This window comes from Oryza sativa, chromosome 4 (genome assembly GCF_034140825.1).
Source record: "Oryza sativa Japonica Group chromosome 4, ASM3414082v1".
NCBI classification, from domain to species: Eukaryota; Viridiplantae; Streptophyta; class Magnoliopsida; order Poales; family Poaceae; genus Oryza; species Oryza sativa.
The window spans coordinates 26,878,463-26,897,790 of record NC_089038.1 but is presented as its reverse complement, the minus strand read 5'-3'; the positions used below and the strand labels follow the sequence as shown (position 1 = coordinate 26,897,790).

The 19,328-nt window shown below is 44.1% G+C and overlaps 5 protein-coding genes across 8 annotated transcripts; 1 reads left to right on the top strand and 4 right to left on the bottom strand.

Moving 5' to 3' along the window:
* Positions 1–1,469: 1,469 nt before the first annotated feature.
* LOC136351133 (uncharacterized) lies at positions 1,470–2,207 on the bottom strand. The gene has a single exon (XM_066309355.1). The coding sequence runs from the start codon at positions 2,205–2,207 to the stop codon at positions 1,743–1,745; it is 465 nt and encodes a 154-aa protein (XP_066165452.1). The 3' UTR covers positions 1,470–1,742.
* A 683-nt stretch (positions 2,208–2,890) lies between these two features.
* LOC4336466 (UPF0426 protein At1g28150, chloroplastic) lies at positions 2,891–6,966 on the bottom strand. Of its 4 annotated transcripts, none has more exons than XR_001544956.3 (5): positions 6,882–6,966; positions 6,647–6,787; positions 6,091–6,274; positions 3,672–3,760; positions 2,891–3,050 (listed from the first exon to the last, which is right to left on the bottom strand). XR_001544956.3 is itself a non-coding variant. In XM_015778351.3 (4 exons), the coding sequence occupies exons 1-3, from the start codon at positions 6,939–6,941 to the stop codon at positions 6,092–6,094; spliced, it is 384 nt and encodes a 127-aa protein (XP_015633837.1). In that variant the 5' UTR covers positions 6,942–6,966; the 3' UTR covers positions 3,363–3,760; position 6,091. The 4 variants fall into 4 exon arrangements, 2 of the variants coding, with proteins under 2 accessions (XP_015633837.1, XP_015633838.1); XR_001544957.3 differs by having other exon boundaries at positions 2,891–3,047; XM_015778351.3 differs by lacking the exon at positions 2,891–3,050 and having other exon boundaries at positions 3,363–3,760.
* A 1,482-nt stretch (positions 6,967–8,448) lies between these two features.
* LOC4336465 (uncharacterized) lies at positions 8,449–12,723 on the top strand. Its single transcript, XM_015781791.3, has 6 exons — positions 8,449–8,720; positions 10,883–11,082; positions 11,189–11,381; positions 11,600–11,685; positions 11,904–11,989; positions 12,293–12,723. Exons 1-6 carry the CDS (start codon positions 8,598–8,600, stop codon positions 12,544–12,546), a joined length of 942 nt encoding a protein of 313 aa, XP_015637277.1. The 5' UTR covers positions 8,449–8,597; the 3' UTR covers positions 12,547–12,723.
* Positions 12,724–12,927: 204 nt separating this feature from the next.
* Positions 12,928–14,270, bottom strand: LOC4336464 (probable aquaporin TIP3-2). The gene is made up of 3 exons (NM_001419696.1): positions 14,048–14,270; positions 13,700–13,947; positions 12,928–13,438 (listed from the first exon to the last, which is right to left on the bottom strand). Exons 1-3 carry the CDS (start codon positions 14,202–14,204, stop codon positions 13,046–13,048), a joined length of 798 nt encoding a protein of 265 aa, NP_001406625.1. The 5' UTR covers positions 14,205–14,270; the 3' UTR covers positions 12,928–13,045.
* A 470-nt stretch (positions 14,271–14,740) lies between these two features.
* LOC4336463 (uncharacterized) lies at positions 14,741–18,809 on the bottom strand. Its single transcript, NM_001419688.1, has 6 exons — positions 18,308–18,809; positions 17,495–17,593; positions 16,913–17,090; positions 15,890–15,987; positions 15,265–15,326; positions 14,741–15,164 (listed from the first exon to the last, which is right to left on the bottom strand). Exons 1-6 carry the CDS (start codon positions 18,770–18,772, stop codon positions 15,050–15,052), a joined length of 1,017 nt encoding a protein of 338 aa, NP_001406617.1. The 5' UTR covers positions 18,773–18,809; the 3' UTR covers positions 14,741–15,049.
* Positions 18,810–19,328: the final 519 nt, after the last annotated feature.

Genomic DNA, 19,328 nt, shown 5'->3' with positions numbered 1-19,328 from the left:
TAGTCACAGGCCAGCGGTATTTCCCTCCATCGCGGTGCAAGACGATAATTAGTCCATGATCGATCCATCATGCATATACCTAGGACCGAACTGGAAGAAGCACCCTAGCGTATTGCCGCTAGTAGCTAGCTAGCCAAATTTGCTTCGACTTTTGCGGTGACGTACGCGCCCATATACATGGCAACTTTAGGCGTCATCACCGGGGCTCGTGGGCGTGTCCGCTTCCAGATCAATGGAGTCCAGTTGCTCGTCGGCGTCGGCGCCGCGAGATCGAGCTAGCTAGCGAGCGATCGAGTCGCGGTCAGCACCATACCTGCGCGGCTGGGCGGCGAGCGCTACTAGCCCATCTGGTAATACGTAGTACTGACACTGTGGCGCGCGTCTCACCTACCATCTCCCCAACGAGATAGAGGAGTCGACGGTCAAACGTCAAAGCTGTCCGCTTCGGCGCGGGAGAGGCAGAGTAGTAGTCAACGAGGCGTTGGGAGGCAGCGGGCAGGTAGAGGCAGAGCCGCCATCCAGTAGCGTTGCTCGTCGGGGCACTCGCGCGCGCGCGCGCGATTCGATCAGTCGGGCAAACCGCCCGGCTAACTTACGCACGTACGCTACGCCGTTGGACGTCCGATTCTGGCCGTAATGAGGTCGCGCCGCGTGCAGCTCCAACCGCGCGCTTTTATCATTACTACTATCTCGTTCCGATCCGTAATCCGTTTCCGTCCCCGCGCGCCCCACCCGCCTCCCATCCCTCTAGGTCTCACCTGACCGGAAAAGCCATATACTCTCAACCGCGGTGACGGCGACGCGCGCTGCCGTGCGTGCGTCGGTCGAGGCCGCCGCCCAGCACGCAGCGCGCGGTGCAAGTACAGTGTAGCCGCTGCCACGCCGATCCGTGTGGGGATTTCTCCGACGCGCGCGCGGTGAGGACACGGTTGGATCACGGATGGGAACGGGGAGATTTCCGCGTGGGAGGGGAAGGTTCTCTGTCGATCTGTCACTGTACATGTAGCGCACCTGTAACCGTTCGGCGTATATGCCATTCAGGGTGTCAATTCCTCAACTGCAAACCACACGCGGCGCTACTCAATGCAGTACAACGACTGTAACAGTGATCGGTATTGAGAGAGCCCTTGTAATAGGACGTCAAATGTTACGTAGTATCGGTACTGTTCACTTGTAGATACTAGATAGCTATGCATACTAGCTAGCTTAATAGTACCACCTATCTAGGATGTGATATGATGATGTTAGGTCCAAACTGGCGTACTTACTCCTATATAGTTGCGGTGAAGTTCACCATCCAAGCCACATACGTGATGATTCTGTACGTAGAGATTAACAGTAGTTTGTTGGATGGTGTCTCTCGTCTATCGTCAAAAACCTGAAAGTGCCATCGATCCCCTACAACTGCACTACTACCATTAAGTACACGGATGACGGATCAGTACATATAGGGGTAGTACTAAAAGTACTGGTATAGTAGTAGCTCGTGCAGTTCATCGATCATTCACGTGGAAGAAACATAGTACGAGGGCGAAAAATTATATCCGACTTAGCAAATTCTATAACTCCTGCCTATCTACCTCGTGCATGAGACTTGCCTGCTTATTCAACTGAATCTATATATATAGGAAAGTAAATTGTGGAGAGTTAACATCACGACGAGGAACAGGAATGGGTATCGATCGTGAGGTGAGGCCCCGGGGCAACCCGCGGAATGGAATCTCGGTACAAGGGAGGAAAATCTAGCAGGTGGGCACGCATTTCTTGCACTTGACAACGCACTTGGTGGACGGGATGTGGCTGAGGCTGCTACTGGAGCTCGACCTGTAGCACCTCTTGCCGCACAGCACCTTCTTCTTCCGGCACATGTCGGCGGGGATGCAGTTCGCGGCGGACTTCCTCGCCGGCCTCCCCCTCGCCGTGCTCCTCAGGGACGCCCTGATCGCGTCGGCGCCGTCGCCGGTGGCCGCGGCGGCGTGCCACCCGTCCGCTCCGGCCCGGCGCGGCGCCGCGCCGAGGAAGTCGCTGGCCTTGGAGATGAGCTCCCTGAGCTCGCGGCCGAGGGTGGTCGGGATGCCGCCACCGCCGCTCTCGCCGGCGGCGAGCGAGAGCTTGCTACCACCCATGGCAACGGCGAGCAGGAGCACTATCAGGAAGCATGATCTCGTCATGGCTGTCACACCTCGTGATGTTACAGCGGTACACATGAGTTCTCATGTGAATACTGTTACCCTCTTATATAGGAGGGTCATTGCAGCGATCAAACGAAGGCATGGAAGCATTTGCATGAACTACCTAATTTGCAGTGAACATCAAACGCGTGATGATGAACAGGCAGCCCAGGTGTGAAGTGTGAACCATGGACGGAACAGCTTAGCAATTAATCGGCCTGCCTTTCCTTGTAATAGTTCCGGCATGCTTGCTGATGTGAACGTCGGCTAGAGAAGGGTGCATCGCCGCCTGGTCAAGTTGTTTGCTTGATTGTAGTACAATTTTCTTTTCATACGCCAGTAAAAGACAGGTGTACAGAAAGAGGCATGTCAAGACACCTGGTTCATTATATACACAGTTTTAACTAGGACAACTTATTTCATCTATCCTGAAGAGTGTGGGTTTTATATTATAGTGTGGTTCTTTAGAGCAAGCAAAATGCAAATAGGTAATATATTCATTGAGTTCGTTCTAATTCTACAACTACCGAGCAGGGTTTCCTAAACCGCCGGGGCCGGGGTTACCGCGCCCCGGCGGTAAGCACGATAACCGCGGTAACCGTGAAAAACCGTGCAAAATTTATCAAAAATTCAAATTATTTTTAAAATTTATTTGAATTTAAGGAGGTTACCGTGGTAAGCCCGGTAACCGCGCGGTAAGGTAAACCCTGCTACCGAGATCATTCAACCACACTCATGCATAGGATTGTAGGACTAGGATAGCTTTCAGTCATATTCATACATAAATGTATATAAGAAAAGGTATGCATTTAATCAGCATGTCCGGATTCCAGAAGCAAGCTTCATCAGGAAGGCAAGAAAGCCAAACCATGTTACCTGCTATAATAAATTTAAATTGGATACGAAATTGGTGAAGCGATAATAAAATTTAAGCCGCTCACTTAAATCATTCTGCAAATGTTTTATTTCTACTTGTTATCCTTAAGCAAGCACCTTTGCACTTGATGGCATAGTTTCTCCAAGGCAAGATAAGTCTTATTTTCATCACTTAAACCCACACAATTCTCCAATTTTTGACTGACACTAAACTGAGTTCACATGATAATTCCATTTTTCAGTGAAAGGTTATGGAGGTGAATTCCCCACATTTCGTCAGCATTCAAAGACAAAACTTTTTCCAACAAGGGGAAGTCATCATCAAGTAGTTAGCAGCTGCATTGATTCATTACTTGTGTCACGTCAGTGGCTTTGGATTCAAATCAGCAATAACAGCTTACGGTTCTGGATTGCCAGCTACTCAGCTACTCCCTCCGTTTCATATTACTTTGCATTAGCCATATTCATATAGATGTTAATGAATCTAGACACATATGTATGCCTAGATTCATTAGCATCTATATGAATGTAGCCAATGCTACAAAGTCTTATATTGTGAAACGGATGAAGTATTTCATACCTTAAGGTCCATAACAACCTGCAAGATGGAATCATGAAACTTACAGGCAAAGGATATTCTGCAGACCAGTCTTGCTATCCATCATTACTGATTAAGATAGTTGGAAAGCACCTCCCAACAACCTGCTTAGCCCCTGCATGGTTGAGCGGAAGAAAATAAGAGACTATAAACGAGCATGATCAGCTAGAGAGTAGAGGAAGAGTACGTTAGTTCAAACTGAAGGTTAGACTTGAATGAAGAACTCAAAATGGTACCGACTAATAAAGTTTTCCTTTTTATCAGAGTTTTGCATGTGGAGAATCTATACATTGAGAATAAAGCAACCTGTCCAACCCCCCATGTTAAATGACACTAGACCCCCCAACATTAAATTAGTAGCCACAAATCTCCCAGCAGACATATAACAAACACCACTGTACTGTACTGCTGTACTGCTGTAGTATCCAACTATCCATGATGGGGTTAATACGTTGATCACCTGACACAAACCGTTGACAAGAAAAGCAAAATAGTAGCATGTTACATACTTATATAGAGAAATATGGTCACCTAATTTCTAATTCAATCATGATTAGGACACAAAAGAGAACTGGCCCCTCCAAAAATAAAGCAATCAACCCAATATACTCCACGCCGACGAAATATGGAAATAGAAGCTCATTGGAATGACACCTTTTTTATGCTCATGAAAGAGGGAGCACAGAAGATAAGCAATTTGGATAGATTTTAACAAATTATAAAGTTCTTATTATAAACCTAAGAAGTGCAAAAATGAGTTCCAAACCCAGAAATCCCCTATAACCTTTATGCATTAACAGTAGTGCGACAGAATACTATGATTCTACAGTTATAGAACTCCTTCGGCATGAGTATTTCAGATAAGCAAATGTAGTAATTTAACCAAGAAATATAAGCCCTATTTATTTTGGAACAAATGAGAACGAGAATAATCAAACATGGATGTTTGTCTGGTAAGAATATAAGTTACTTTATTGCAACACATCATACTACCTAAATTTAACCAAGAGTGACCATAAGTCCACAACAACTTTGAACCTAGAGTTACATGAGACATGAAACATTCTGGCTAAGGAACTGTTTTCTCAATTCAAGATTTAGGTGTTCACAGGGTTTATTCAAACATAGAACTGTAGTTATTAAGTATTTATTTAATCCAACTTTGAAGCTCATAAGTAAATTTGTGGGGATATTATTTTCTGCATAGTAAAACTATGTTCATGAGCAATGATCTTCCAAAGTGGTTCCTTGGCTCTAAAAAGGTAAAAAACTAACTTTCATCATTTGGAAGAGAAGTTGATACGATAGACTGCAACATTTCCATTTGCAGTTCAGTCCCCAGAAACAATTGTTGAATGCATATGTATGCCATGAACCAAAGCACTATGTTTCTAATAGGGTGTAATTACCTAAACAAGAGTACACAACATGTTGAAAGAGTTATCATTAAATCACATCCAACTGAAAACTCCCATACAATCTAATTCGGAAAAAAAATCCCCATACAAGATGTTCTTCCCTTGGCAAATGGCAACTGATGGATAGATACTCAGGCTAACGCATTTATCAAAACCACAGGTTCATGAGATGAGGCAAACGATATGCATTTTCATATCAGGGGAACACCATGAAATGCCCACAGGTGGATGATAAATACGCTATGTTGCAAATCAGGCTTGACAACAAGCAATGCGACTTTTCTAGATTTTAAACACCACGTCATGTTATTTACCAAGCAAGCAAGGTTGAACTTGAAAGGGCATATTTCTCAGCATATCAAGGCCATGCAATGATTTATGTTCAACTAACCATCAATAGATGTCGGAAAGCAGATTATGCAGTTCTTTTAAATTGTTGTTGCTGAAGAATGAGTGCTGAATTTTATGGCTCGGAAATAAGAAGCATCTGACAGGTTGTATGAAAGGATGGTCTGTTGAGAACAATAGGGGAGAACCCAACTGAAAAGGATCTACAGGATATAGAGAAATAACAATAGGAGTATACGCCCAAAAAATGCAAAAATTGACAGAACAAAGTAAAAGAGATAACCAAAAATTGACAGGTGTACAGTTCCTACAAACGGTCAGAAAAGGCCATCAGGCCGTAAAATGAAATAAACGGAAGTCTAGATGGTTAGCTAAATGCTCGGAAATTCCTGGAACAACATTAATATAACAAAACGTACACATATGAGTTATATATGGTCTAAGACTTTCTTTTGCACTTGAATTAACATTTTCCATAGTAACCTATTAGTGGTGCTTTTACCCACTAAGGAAAATACAGCTTAAAAAAATCAATGACAGACCGATTTTTTTTACTTCAAGTTACAACACAAAGACAAAGAAAATTCAAAACTGGGAGAAGCATTTTTATTACATAAATATTACAAATATTCGGTATAAATTACAAGACCGTAAAAGATGGCAAAGTCAACTAATGCACCTCACTCAATCTCAATTTGTTGGGGCGCATCATTTTGAGATCCCTCACTTGATTCATCGGTTCGGCTATCCTCAGCAACTCCAGAAGCCTCTACCGTCCTAGTGATCCATTCCTTGAGAGGATCCTCATTCAGGTCAAGCCTCAATAGGCCAGCAAACACACCACCCATGAATGCAACTGGCTCCTACACAAGAGGCACGCAAACCATCACTCCATCAGTACATGTTCTGGCTTTGGGAAGAGCCTACGAAAATTAAAGGCAATTCCCTTGCACTGATGGGAATATTGAGCATCTGCAGCTTAAGAATCAACTCCTATGGACCAATTCCTGTTTAGAACGCTGAAATAGCTATATGTAAAATGTAACTCAATTGTTGGGTAAACCTAAAACTCCCATGGATTCGTCAGGAACCTCACAAAAGGGTGTGTTGTTTCAGAATTTACAACTAGAGATTTTACAGCTTGACCTCGACACATCGAATTAATTCATGCTATAAGCCTACAACTAACACTGGATCGGAAAAAAAGAACTGGAAGAGTCGGGGACGATACACACCTTCAAGGCCTCCCGGAGGATGCGTTCGTCCCCGGGAGGATTGAAGCAAGCTCGCACGGTCCCCGCGGCTCCCCTCCTACTCCGCCCCTCGAACCCAACAACGAAGCCCCTCCTCGGAACCGGAGCCCTCCTCCGCGACAGCTACAAAAAAAAAAAAACGAAGAAGCAATCAGTACAAGGTCAAACCCTCTCGCCTGATCACACGAGCGTTCCTGCTCCAAGCGCAGCGCTTTACCGCGGCGGGAGCTCGCGAGTTTGGGAGGAGGAGTACAGCGGAGGAAGCAGCGGCGGCCATGGATAACGCCTCGAGTGTTCGCCACGCCGCGAGGTTTGCCGGAGGCGGAGGATTTTTTTCCTCGATGCCGTGTACGCGCTAGATGGGCTCAGGCTGGGCCGAAACGGGATTCCGCTGACATGCGGCCCGTATAATATGGGCCGGAATGGGATTGTGACCTACGTGAGGCCCATGGAGTGTAAAGTGTGGGTGGGCCGTACTGGAGAGCCGGAGCCGAGTTGCACTTGCACGGGCTGTCACCTGTTTACGTCAGCGAGACTGCGAGAGCATACGCAAGGCTCGCCTGAGCCGTCCGATCCTATCTGCGCGGCGGAGATTGAAACAGCTCAGAGACGCTCGTGGCGGCCGTCGGTGAGGTCGCCGGCGACTACATGGATGCCTCCGGTCGGATCGATCTCCTCTCCGGCAGAGATGCACAAATACGTCGATCTACCGTCTACGAGCTATTCTCACCTCGCTCATATCAGACTTGTTGGATCGATCTCCGTTTTTTTTTTTTTGGTGTTCCTTTGTGGTTTATTGCTGCTGCTGTTTTTTCGTGTCAGCAAGCACGCGTCGGTTTGTCAGTTACCTACTTCTCTCTCCAGGAGTCCAGCTTGTTCCTCGCATGACGATCGAGGAGAGGAGCAATCTCTCCAGGCTGGGCTAGGCTAGCTAGAGGCTGCATGAGATATGTACATGTCGACGACATGCATGTCGTGTACTGTTGACTCCTGCTTCTCCGTTCCGCTTAGTGGTGCCTGACCACAGGTAGTGAGGTAGAGGGTAGAGATAGACTTCAAGTGCTCACGCATTTCCCCTGTCCCGTTTTGAGTGATAATTAAGCTTAAGCTGGACTGATGGATAGAAGCAGTAACTGGCTTCATGAACCAAGGATTAATCTAGTAAAACGGTAACGTACGCCAGATTTGATCATGAGCAACAGTGGGAAAAAAGTGAAAAAGAAATTTCAGAAAAAGCTAGCAAAGCATTTTTATTCTAGCTAGCTCGCTACACGAGAAAAAGCTAGTTCATTCTGTTTTTTCAGAAACTATTATGTGTCTTTCTCCTGAAAGCAATGACAAGTAAAGCTTATGGGTGTGATATAGTACCACGCAACATATCATATATAGATGCACAAGCTAACGGGTTGACAGAAATATACCATGCAGGCAAAATAAGCCAAATTAAAGAATGCTTCTTAATCCATCGCATGACATGGCCTCGCCGGCAGCACATATTTTCCATCTGAATAAAGGTTTATCTCATCCTGTCATATGTATAGCTTGAAGTTTTGTACAAGATGCACGCACAAACTAGCTTCCACATCGCACACATAGAGCACTAAATGGTAAAAAGGAAAAAAAGGCAGAAACTAAAATGGGAAGATAAGTCCAAAAGGCCACCTCAGCGATATCTCCACCTGACAAGTGATGATTCATACGACCCAAACCCCCAAGACAACCAGTTATAAATGTCAGAGACTGTACCAAGTAGGAATGTAATTAAGATCATATCTCCTAGATGGCTGATAAGTTAAAACAGGCTATATATGCTTCTCTTCCCTGAGAAAAGAACCAGACCACACATCTAGCTAGCTAGGTAGCCCACCTCAACATCGGCTTACTTGTTTTGGAGTAGATGTTTCAGATTAGAAGCAACATAGAGATTTGAGATATGGGAAGTGCTACTGCTGATTCCAGATCTGGTATTAAGCTTTTTGAAGCTTGTATCAATTCGAATCTGAGGTCCTTCCTTCACAGTGTTACGCCAACTTTGGAGCCCTACACCGTTGCCAAGGTACAAACCATCATGCTATCTTTTAAGAAAAAGAAAGGCTGTGCTTCTGCTTGTCAAATTCTTTTCTCCTTTGATTTCTGTATGAATCAGTTATGTTTCCATAGAAATTACAAGAAATGAAAAATCCCATTTGAATGGACACCTAGGTTATTGGAGTAGTTATATCCATGGAATACAAAGGCATCAAGCCTATGAGGCTATTTGATTAGCCTGGGAGTTGGCTCCGAGACTGCTTGTCTATGCGATCTTCTCTATCTTTTTGATGAAAAGGATATGCATCTCCAGCTTTCCTCTTTTTTCCCCCCTTCATAGAATGGTTTCTTGTTTTGCTAGTTAAATTCTTTTTCTCATGGTTTGTCATTATTTCCCTTTTGAGATCTACTTTAGAAGGTGGGATTTTCACATGAATTTGGGGGGAAAATATATCTTGTTATCTACATATGTTTCCCTTCTTTCTTCATCTTTGTTTTTATTGTTGGCCTATGTTATTGGCCCATTTTCCCTTGATATGGTGGTTTTCCATTAATTTTCTTGATGGTTTATAATACATCTACTAAGATGTAGATGCCTTAACATTATCACGAGTTTCCAAGAACCAGGAAAAACTCATATCCTTTTCTAGGTTGTTTACTTCTTCCCCTATAGAATGCTTGGTATCTTCTCGCTGGGAGATGTTAAGCTATGTATGATCATACTAACTTGTTTTGCAGTAAGATTTATTACTTGTGGATTGGTGTCTTTGTCTATGTCATCCTTCTTTGTTATTCCACGCGTATGTAAAGTGGCATGGATTCAAAATACTTTTTGGCGCGAGACATGCATGGTGTCTTCGTGCGAACTTTTGGCGCGAAACACCCATATTGTAACGTATCACTCAAGTCAAACATTTGCTTTTGGCACGTGCGAGACACGTGTCAGATTCAGTGGCGGAGCCAGGAATTTAACCCTATGGGATCAATTACTATTAGTTTGTATTTAAGTGAGGTCATTTCTCTATTTTTTTTTCTGGGTTTATACATGAAAAATGGTCAGATTGATAGCATCTTTACGAAGATTCTATGTGGGATAGAATTGTAGAATAACCATTTAACATGGAAAATCACCATATGAAATGGATGTCTAAAATGGTGATCCTTTCATCCATAAACCTTTTATTTTGCCACACCTTGTGGTTATCATTACCTCCTAACAAATTTAGCCTTTTATGCGCAAACATGCATGCTTCACCAAGTGCTAACCTATTGGTTAGAATCCTGTGCACAACAGTAAACATTTAATTTATTTTCATATTTGGGTGCGTAGATGTAATCTTTATTAGTTACATTTGCACACAACCACCTTCATGTTGACTTTTGTATTTAACATCTCCACAACTTTTGATATGGTCATCCAATGATAGAATGTATTAATTAAATATAGAGGACTTATATAGATTGTATTGGCACTTATTAAGTAGGACCAAATCATAGGACTAATATAGGAAACTGCACATATGGCAAGAGCAGTCGTTTCATACTACTCGACATCCCGAGTTCAATTCCATGTGACACGCTCCCTTCCTTCTAAATAAATGACACGAAGCTCCTCCTTAGTGTCCCATATTTTTTTTAAGAAGGCAAAAGTTTTGTCTCGTATATATTAATAGAGCAGGAGAAAAAACAATCAAACAACCAAACAAGTTATTTACAGGGCCCTGCCGAAAAAAAAACAGAGCCCACAAAAGGAGAAACTACGTTGGCTCTCCTATCAGGGTTGACTCAGCGAGTTTTGCGACTCCCGCCTTGATCCAGGTCAACGCCTCCTCTTTGATTTTAGTGATGATGGTGATTGGGGTTGGTGGCCACGTGGTGGAACTGTGTTTTTTTAAGCTCCGCTGGCAGCAACTTTACAGGATGAATTGCTTATTATAGGGAGGATTTTTATTTTGTTCTTAAGTAGTGCTTTAGTTGAGAACGTAGAGTACTTGGCTGGTAGGGTGCTGCCAGGAGATGCTCAACGACTTGGGTTTGAACCAAAGTTCCTCACCCCCTCTCCTATCTTTCTTAAATACATTGATACTAAGTTCCTCAATATCCAACATGTTTTCAGTAGTCCTTAGTTTTAGTTTTATTGCTATCTACTGGCCTGAATTAAATAATCATAATTATGATCTGTGTCTGCAGCCAGGCGGCTATTCTGGTAGAGTGCCCGAGTTAGGTAGATGCTTCTTCCTTGTAGACCTTTGGAACCACTTCTACCCGTTGAGCGCCTATGGTGTCGGTACTCCGGTTCGTCTCCCTTCCGGTCAGGAAATTGAGCAGTACTTTGTGCCGTATCTTTCAGCCATTCAGTTGCACACCATCTCAGACTTCACTTCATGCAAGTAAGTATATATATGTCAGTTTCTTTGTGTATAATTGGCCATCAGATGCATGAAGAGTTTGAGAGTTTTACATGGTTCTTTTTGTCTGAACTGGGCGTGGTGACAGCGAGATAATGGTCGGCAATAACTTGTTTGATGCGAACAACTACGGCTGGTGCAGTGCGGCAGATAACTGGAATGGTCAGTATGCAACAACATCATTAGCGAGGTATGACAGCCCGAGGTCAATGAATGGAGGGCCATGTTTTCAGTACTTTGAATGTGATTCCCCTTATGAAAGGATGCCTCTCGCAGACAAGGTACGCATGCAGTAGTAGCTATAGCTTCAAACTTCTTCTCTGGAAAGGAAATTCCATCAGTTTTTTTTTAAGTTTTTAACTTGCACTTAACTTTAAAGCTTACTAGTAGTTCATAGTATTTGCATATTCCAATGAATTGTACAGATTAGTTCTTCCATTGCAAACTGCCATGTTATATATCCTCTTTCTGACATTCTTTCTATCTATCATGTATTCAGGTGTATGAGCTGTGCTATAACTTTCCACCCCTATCATATCTTAGCAGTATTGAGCTCTCTCCATCTAGTTGGATGTCAGTTTTCTGGTAATTTTTCCAAATTCAAAATAACTTCCTCATGTTTTTTATTTAATCATGTAAATTCACAAGTACATTTTAGGGCAACGTTAGCTTTCCATTAACTTGAAGCAGGATTGCAGATTTATTTAGCGTCTCTAATCTAATTGTGCCAACCAAAACAGAGGTCCATTATCTATTAAAAAAAAGAGAGCAAATCAGTTGCCAATCTTTTATATTTACTTCAGGTATCCTATAGGCCATGTTCCCGCGATGAACAAGAAGGACCTGACTACTTGCTTCTTGACTTACCATAGCCTGTCAACATTAGAAGGTAAATAAAGACAGTGACACATTACCATTAATTTTTTTTACTTCCTCTCTGGAAGAATGCTATATATTCAAATATGAATAATATTTTGGCTCCCCGTTTGCAAATTGCAATGACTTGAGTTTCGTCAAAATCCTGCTATGCAACTGCACATATATTGGTTCATGCTCTTCGAACAGGCTTTCTACACATAGTGAGATGTAGTGCTTCAGTTTTTCTCCAGAAATGAAATCTTTGTTTTGCATATGGAGTGTGAAATTAATGTTCTCGATCTAATTCAGAAACATTGTGAACATTTTATTGTAGATCGTACGCCGTTTGACAGCAAGGACCCGCTGACGCTTCCCCCAATTGGCCTCGCGACGCACAAGACGGACGGAGATGTATGGACAAGCGCGAACTCCGGCGACCAAGAGCTGACCACCTCCCTCGTCGGCGCGGCGGACTCGTGGCTGAAGAAGCTTGACGTCCAGCATCATGACTTCAATTACTTCCTCAACAGTAACAGGAACCTGATCCACTACAGGTCCTTGACCGAAGCAAGTACCAGTGCAGTTTGACATGGCGAACTTGACTGGCTGAAAGCGGTTGCCGGAGCTGGTTGTTCTGGGTACAAGAAGGAAGACTGCATCGATACTCTCTCTTCTTTTTATTTTTGCGGTGGTGGTTTGCAGTAATTGGATCCTAATCACTGAGACATCGTAGTTGGTACTGAATAATTGCTTGTTTTAGACCAAGACTTTATCTTGACATTGAGTTTTACTTTCACATGAAAAACTGCAAGGTGTGTGCTCGAAAGTATGCAGCCTTCAGAAAAGGGAGTTATTTAAATGTCCTCGCCTGCAAATGTTGGGTTATTTTGTTGTAGCGCAGTAGCATCTGTGGCCCTCTCTCTCGTGGTAGCATTTGGTTGCTCGGTTGTTCCCGTGATGATTTATTTAGGAACATGGAAATCTGCTAATTATTCCGTAATTTTCCAGCCATGATATCACCATGTGCAATTTGTGGCTTATGGTACACTAGAGCAAATATGCAGGTGCTATGATTCAGCTCGATACATCAGTAATCCTCGGCGGCCACGGGAAGCCGAGTATCTGCAGCTGCCGGCGGCTCAGGCTGCTCCGCCATGACAAACTCGTACAGCGCGCCGGCCATCCCGGCGCCGATGAGCGGCCCGAGCCAGTAAACCCAGTGGTGGCGCCAGTTCCAGCCGACGAGCGCCGGGCCGAACGCGCGCGCCGGGTTCATGGCCGCGCCGTCGAACGGGCCCCCGGCGAGGATGTTCGCGCCCGCGACCAAGCCGATGGCGAGGGGCGCAATGTCGCCGCCGCCGCTTCTCCGGTCGACGGCGGTGGCGTACACGGTGTACACGAGCCCGAACGTCATGACGACCTCGAGCAGCAGGGCGTGCCGCTCGTGGATGCGGTGGCCGAGCGTGAAGCCCATGGGGCGCTGCAGGACAACGTTTGTCAAAGTGAGACGTGGCAAACATGACGCACCTGTACACGCTGGTAGTGGTAGATAGCTCATGCCAAAAGGAAATACGCAAACATTAATTTTTTGGTTTTTTGTGGTAGGCCAAAAGAAGCAAAATACGGCGTCGCTAATAATGATCAATTGATATATAACAGCATGTAAGTTGTAAATGTGATTTAATTAAGCGCTAATGTAGGCTTTTGGTGACGAAGAGATAAAGAAAAGTGAGCTAGTTACCATGCCTCCGGAGGCCAGCCTGAGGAGAAGCACGGCGAGCACGGCGCCGAGCAGCTGGGCGGCCCAGTAGAGCGCGGCGCGGGCGAAGGAGATGCGGCGGCCGACGAGCACGCCGAACGTGACGGCCGGGTTGACGTGCCCGCCCGACGCGTTGCGCGACACCGCCACCGCGGCCGCCAGCGCCAGCGCGTGCGCCACCGCCACCACCAGCAGGCCGCCCAGCGTCCCCGTGTCCCTGTACATCTTCCCTGCAGCAATCCAAACACACAAAAAAAAAATCTTCAGACAAACGCACGGGAGAGCGTGCGGGCGTTCATGCATGCGGTTGGGTTCGCGTAGCTATTTTACAGAGGCCGTAGACGGAGCCTTCGGCGGCGAAGACGAACACGGCGGTGGCTACGAACTCCGACAGCGCCGCGCGGGTGGCGCCCGGCACCAGGGGCTCCATGGCGGCGGCAGCGGCGGCGGCGTCAGCACGGCGGGGAGTGTGGCGACCTGGCAGCATGGTTGACAACGACCAAGCTAGCTAGGAAGGATTTCGCCTTTCTTTTTCCGTTCGTCTGCACCTGGTGCTCCTGCGTCCTCCGGGTGAAGTGCTAGTTGAGTGGCAGGAGCCCTGAGCGGGACAGGACGACAGGTGGTCAGCGAGGAGGGACACGTGTGGCGGGGATGGCGCCCCGAAAATCGGCGGCGGGGAAAGCTGAAATTGGAGACAAAAGGTGATACATTAGTTGCAAATATTTGTGGAAACCATCAGCATTTGGCTATGGGCTTTGGATCAAACTTAGAACGCATTACTTGTAAGTCACTGATACATTTGAAAGAAATAATTCTGCTTGAACATTTGAAAGAAATAATTCTGCTTGTTCTATATCCGAACTGCTTTCTTACAATAACATGAGTAGCACTACAATACTATCAAATTTGTACTTCTAAGCTGTCGTCAAAATCCCATGTAGCAGAAGTTGCGGCTATAGAAACATTGAATTTCATCAGCTGTTTCAGACGAGATTAGCGATCTTACAGAACAGGGAATCAAATCTACAAACTTGGTTCATTTCCTCCAGAAGAGACAAGGAATGTAAGTCGAAACAAAAACTTAAAATATGTATAATTAATTCAATCAGCATTCTCGCTTTGTATAACTCATAACTACCAGGCTCTTAAACAACACTTTTGCCAGCTCAAGTAATAATAGAAAGGTTGGAGATACTGCCACAAGTTATAATCCTAATAGGATTTACAAAACTTCCAGCTGAGTATCCTGGAACTCTTCTTCGATGACTCAAAACTCAGAGCAGCACCAGCTATCCACCAAGGTGCTCAGTTATGTTTTACCATTAATGCCCTTCATGATAAAGGCGAGGGGCCATGCCCCAGTTCAGAATCATCGACCATCTTCTCTAATGACTCAATATCACTGGTTTCAGAAAGTATGTGAATCCTAATGCTGTCTGCATCCTCACTGCTCACATGAAAAAAGAGGAAAAGCATAGGTCATGACAGTAGCATTAACAGCAGTTGCAGTAAAAGAAAGATCCACCACAAAGTAAAATTAGTCATACTCTGTAACTCCGAAAATTTCTTTGACAACGAGTGAGCCATCGCGTGAGCAGAACTCTGGGAGCTGGATATTCACAAAAAAACAGTCATAAGTTATATATAGCAAGGGAAAATACAGAAAATCAGACACTGGACCAGTTTGAAAAACTATGAAAGATCTTATTACAGGACCTAGACAAGACTTTTTAATCCATTTTTCTCTCTGGGTGTTGACAAAGCACGGTGCATCAAAACAATAATGGAATAAGTTTTATACCCCAAATTTTATTATTCTCCAAAGGAATTTAAATCATAACAATAATATTACCTAAACAGATTCTGTTGTCTTTGAATCTAGTTGTTTATATAACTTTTGAAAATACTGTATCGAATTCACTCCACTGAATCCATAGGCAAAAAAACAAACATACAAGTATCACCATGATAATACAAGTAACAACTTCTAAATTCTAACTGAACAAAGACAGATAATGTTTTTGAAAAATGAAAGATTATCATGAGCTGCAAGCAGAGCAATAAGTGCCCTATCAAGCCTTTTCATTTCAGTACAGAGGTCAAGCAAAATCTGGCTTATCATCAACAGAACTGGACCTTTTGGTCAAGAGAAATAAACTATCAACAGCTTACCTCTGATAAGTACAGGATTTTTCCGAACAACGTTTGCACAGCAAGCTTACGCTTAAAACCTTGTTCTGTAAACCCAGCTAAGTCCATGACTACTGGTCCTGCAAGATCATAAAGATGCAAAATCTCTTGAGTACTTCTCACAGACTTGTTCTCGCAAACCAGAAGCATAACCTCATGATTACCAAGTACTGATAGGTGACAGGAGATAAATAAATCATAAGGAATCAAGGATACTCTCCTTACGTATATTCATACTATATGGCTCATGCATCTATTGTATGAAGAAATTTTGCCTTCAAGCAGTAAGATCATAGATTTCAACTGACATATTTAAAAATTCACCAAATAAAGCATAAAAATGTACAAGCATAATGGTATGGCTTACAAGTACAAAATGCTGCGTTGATTTCATAGAATCTTTTTCAGTACTTTTGAAAAACAGTTAATTAGTTTGCACCTGGCATAAACAAAATAACAAGGAATTGCAGAAATTTTATTACTGGATGCGGATTGCTACCCCACATACATGTATGTTAAAATGCTTCTTGGGAAAACATGACAACAGTAAGTCAAAGATTTTACATTATGATACAGACATGTTTTTCACGCTTGGACATTGTACTATTGCACGAAACAACATAACAGAAAATCCCCACTACTAATTGTTTGTCATGGACATATCTGAAGGCTAGCAGAGCATGTGTAATTGAGAACGATGGGAGATACAACCGAAAGGCATGCTTAGTATATAAGCAGGGGATGTCATCCTTCAATAAGTGTTGCACAAATCTTTAAGCATGGTAATTGCTTCTTCTTCTACCTTGATTTGTTCTTTAAAGTGCAGTTCCCATGGGGTAGCATATAAAAACAACTCGATAGGAAATTGTGGGACACACAACTATCAATTACCAGAGGAATAGCATTGAGTTACAAAAGTACACAAGCCAGAGTTGAATTTAGGAAATACATGTATCCACTATTACCACTAGAATAGTAGAATCAGACCCAAAGAATGAGCAATACCTTTTTCCCGAACAATTCGTCTTGAAATCTCATTCAAAATTTCAGCAACTTCAGCATCTTCTAACATTGACGCTTTCCTAAGATGTATGAGATCCACGACTACATCAGGGTTGAATGGTTTTTCATTCAGTGTGTATCGAATGTACTTCCTTACTACATCATCCATGTCAAATCCTGTCTGAATACATGCCAAAAACAACAGTTAAATCATGTGGTTGGTAGCTTTGCCACTAAATACAAAGGCATCAAATCATTCCTGAAACAGAAGTAGATATCATCATATCAACAATGGATGTATTGGTGCAAAGAATTAACAAATTACTATGTCCAAAATCATCATTCTACTTTGTGCAGCAAATTTTCTAATTTAGATCATAATCACAATGTGGCTAGCAATCTAAAGATGTATACCACAGGATACCAATATCACCATCAGCAGTTGATTGTCATAACAAGATTTCCTGTTATCACAAGATATCCATTAACTAATGCCGGCTAAAGTACACTCATCATCCATAAATAGACAATAAAGCAAGCATATCATAGAACTAGTCTAATATAAAGGTTGAATCAAGGGCACACCTTCTCCATTAGTTCTTGGAGAGCTGGAAAATCCACTGCCTCCCTGCCCTTCTGAAACAACTCATCTAGTGACTTCAGCAAAAAAATATTCTTGCTCACCTGCAAAGGAACACTGCTTTACCATTAAATACCAAGAAGGTATAGCACCATAATTATTCTATAAATAAAGTCAAGTTCAATATTGCAGTAAAAAAGAGGAAGCAAACTCAGAAGACAGTTCTTTGCATCTGCGTAAAGGCATGGAGGAGTGAAATTAAGTCATGGTTGAAAGAAAATCATTGCAAGTTCATTGCCCTTCTGAGTATGCTAAGTTATAATCTAGCTTGAAACATCATGAATGCATAAAGTGAATATAGTTGATCCTCTCTACTCACTAGAAATACTAGACTGCAACATTAAAGGAAATACCATATACTTAACAAACTCAATCAAACTGAAATTTTTAGTGGGGTATACACTACTTTATGCCTAGATATAAACTTCCAAATATAGAATCCCCTGCTGTTCCCATCGCCTATAGTCACTGACATAGGTAAATTAAATGCTAGATCAATCCTAAGAAACTACTTTTCCCCATGATGTACCTAAATTTCCAAGAGGTTAAAAGTCGATCTCAACTCTCAAGAGAACGGCCAGCTAGAAAACGTAACAGAATAGAATAATTTCGATCTTATAGAGCAGCTACCTGATGATATAAGTGCAATTACATTCCGAATCACGTCACTTCCCCAGCTTCCCAATGAGCACCAAACTATAAACGATGGCTCTTCACTGGGTATCAAACTACAAACGATTTTGACACGGAAAACTTACCCTTCGCTTCTTCTGGGTGCGCGGGGAGGTGAACCTGCGGACGGTGCGGACGACGGCGAGCACAAACGACACGCCTACGTAGGCAAGCGGCACGGCGAGGAGCCACGGCACGGGGCTGGAGCCGACGCGGGGCCCCGGTATGGCCTGCGTGACGGTGCCGGTGAACTCCACGAGGTCCAGCGCCTTGTCCTGGATCCAGGGCATCTCCTCCTCCACCTCCACCTCCTCGTCCGCCTCCCGCTTCGGCACGTCGCTGGGGTTCGCGGGCTGCCTCGAGGCCGCCGCGGTCCGGCTGCCGGGGCGCTTGGCCCGCGCGACGAGGAGGGGCGTCGGCCGCCGGAGAGGCCTCGTGCGGGTGGGGAAGGGCAGTGCGAGGGTCCCGCGACGGAGCCGGGCGGCACCGCCGGCGCCGGCGCCGGCGATGGGGGTCGTGAGCGGCTGGAAGAAGGAGGTGGCGGTCGCCATGGAGGCGGGCGGGGTGGCGACGATTAGGGCTTATCGCGGCGGAGGGCCGGAGGTTGGAAGCACTTTTGTCGAGGACGGAGACCCAGTGGGAAGTAGCTGAACCAAACTTGTGAAGTTGGTGGTGGAAGAAGAAGCAATGGGCCGAAAGGCCGAACTTGGAGTACTATCATATTTGGGCCTCTTGTCATAGTGCGTTGGATGGGCCGTTCTTCAGAAATCTGAAGAAACCAATCGGTAAATTGAACATGTTTTTCCTGTCACAAATTATTACTCCATCCATCCCAAAATATAGCAAGTTTTATTTGGATTGGATGTATCCTAGTACTACGAATCTGGACATGAGGTCCAACAAAAAGTTGCTATATTTTGGGACGGATGGAGTAAGTCACGCATATATATGAATGTAGTCGAAGTTATATGTGCTAAGTGAACTAGAGAGGCGAGGCAAGCAGTGAAATAGCAGTCGTCTGATCAGTTCACAAGCACGGACCTCACCTCAGACAGCTGATCTGACGAACAGTTACCAATTCAAGGCAATACATTGATCCATCATTAG

What these genes read in the sequence shown, in the direction of transcription:
- LOC4336466 (XM_015778351.3), bottom strand. Translation starts at nt 6,941, where the DNA reads ATGGCCGCCGCTGCTTCCTCCGCTGTACTCCTCCTCCCAAACTCGCGA. An exon ending in ACTCGCGAGCTCCCGCCGCG is followed by an intron (nt 6,788 to 6,881) that starts GTAAAGCGCTGC and finishes TTTTTTTTGTAG; the next exon opens with CTGTCGCGGAGGAGGGCTCC. An exon ending in TCCTCCGGGAGGCCTTGAAG is followed by an intron (nt 6,275 to 6,646) that starts GTGTGTATCGTC and finishes CCTCTTGTGTAG; the next exon opens with GAGCCAGTTGCATTCATGGG.
- LOC4336463 (NM_001419688.1), bottom strand. Translation starts at nt 18,772, where the DNA reads ATGGCGACCGCCACCTCCTTCTTCCAGCCGCTCACGACCCCCATCGCC. An exon ending in GCACCCAGAAGAAGCGAAGG is followed by an intron (nt 17,594 to 18,307) that starts GTAAGTTTTCCG and finishes GTTCCTTTGCAG; the next exon opens with GTGAGCAAGAATATTTTTTT. An exon ending in TCCAAGAACTAATGGAGAAG is followed by an intron (nt 17,091 to 17,494) that starts GTGTGCCCTTGA and finishes GCATGTATTCAG; the next exon opens with ACAGGATTTGACATGGATGA.
- LOC4336465 (XM_015781791.3), top strand. Translation starts at nt 8,598, where the DNA reads ATGGGAAGTGCTACTGCTGATTCCAGATCTGGTATTAAGCTTTTTGAA. An exon ending in GGATGCCTCTCGCAGACAAG is followed by an intron (nt 11,382 to 11,599) that starts GTACGCATGCAG and finishes TCATGTATTCAG; the next exon opens with GTGTATGAGCTGTGCTATAA. An exon ending in AGTTGGATGTCAGTTTTCTG is followed by an intron (nt 11,686 to 11,903) that starts GTAATTTTTCCA and finishes TATTTACTTCAG; the next exon opens with GTATCCTATAGGCCATGTTC.
- LOC136351133 (XM_066309355.1), bottom strand. Translation starts at nt 2,207, where the DNA reads ATGTGTACCGCTGTAACATCACGAGGTGTGACAGCCATGACGAGATCA.
- LOC4336464 (NM_001419696.1), bottom strand. Translation starts at nt 14,204, where the DNA reads ATGCTGCCAGGTCGCCACACTCCCCGCCGTGCTGACGCCGCCGCCGCT. An exon ending in AGGCTCCGTCTACGGCCTCT is followed by an intron (nt 13,948 to 14,047) that starts GTAAAATAGCTA and finishes GGATTGCTGCAG; the next exon opens with GGAAGATGTACAGGGACACG. An exon ending in GGCTGGCCTCCGGAGGCATG is followed by an intron (nt 13,439 to 13,699) that starts GTAACTAGCTCA and finishes GTTGTCCTGCAG; the next exon opens with CGCCCCATGGGCTTCACGCT.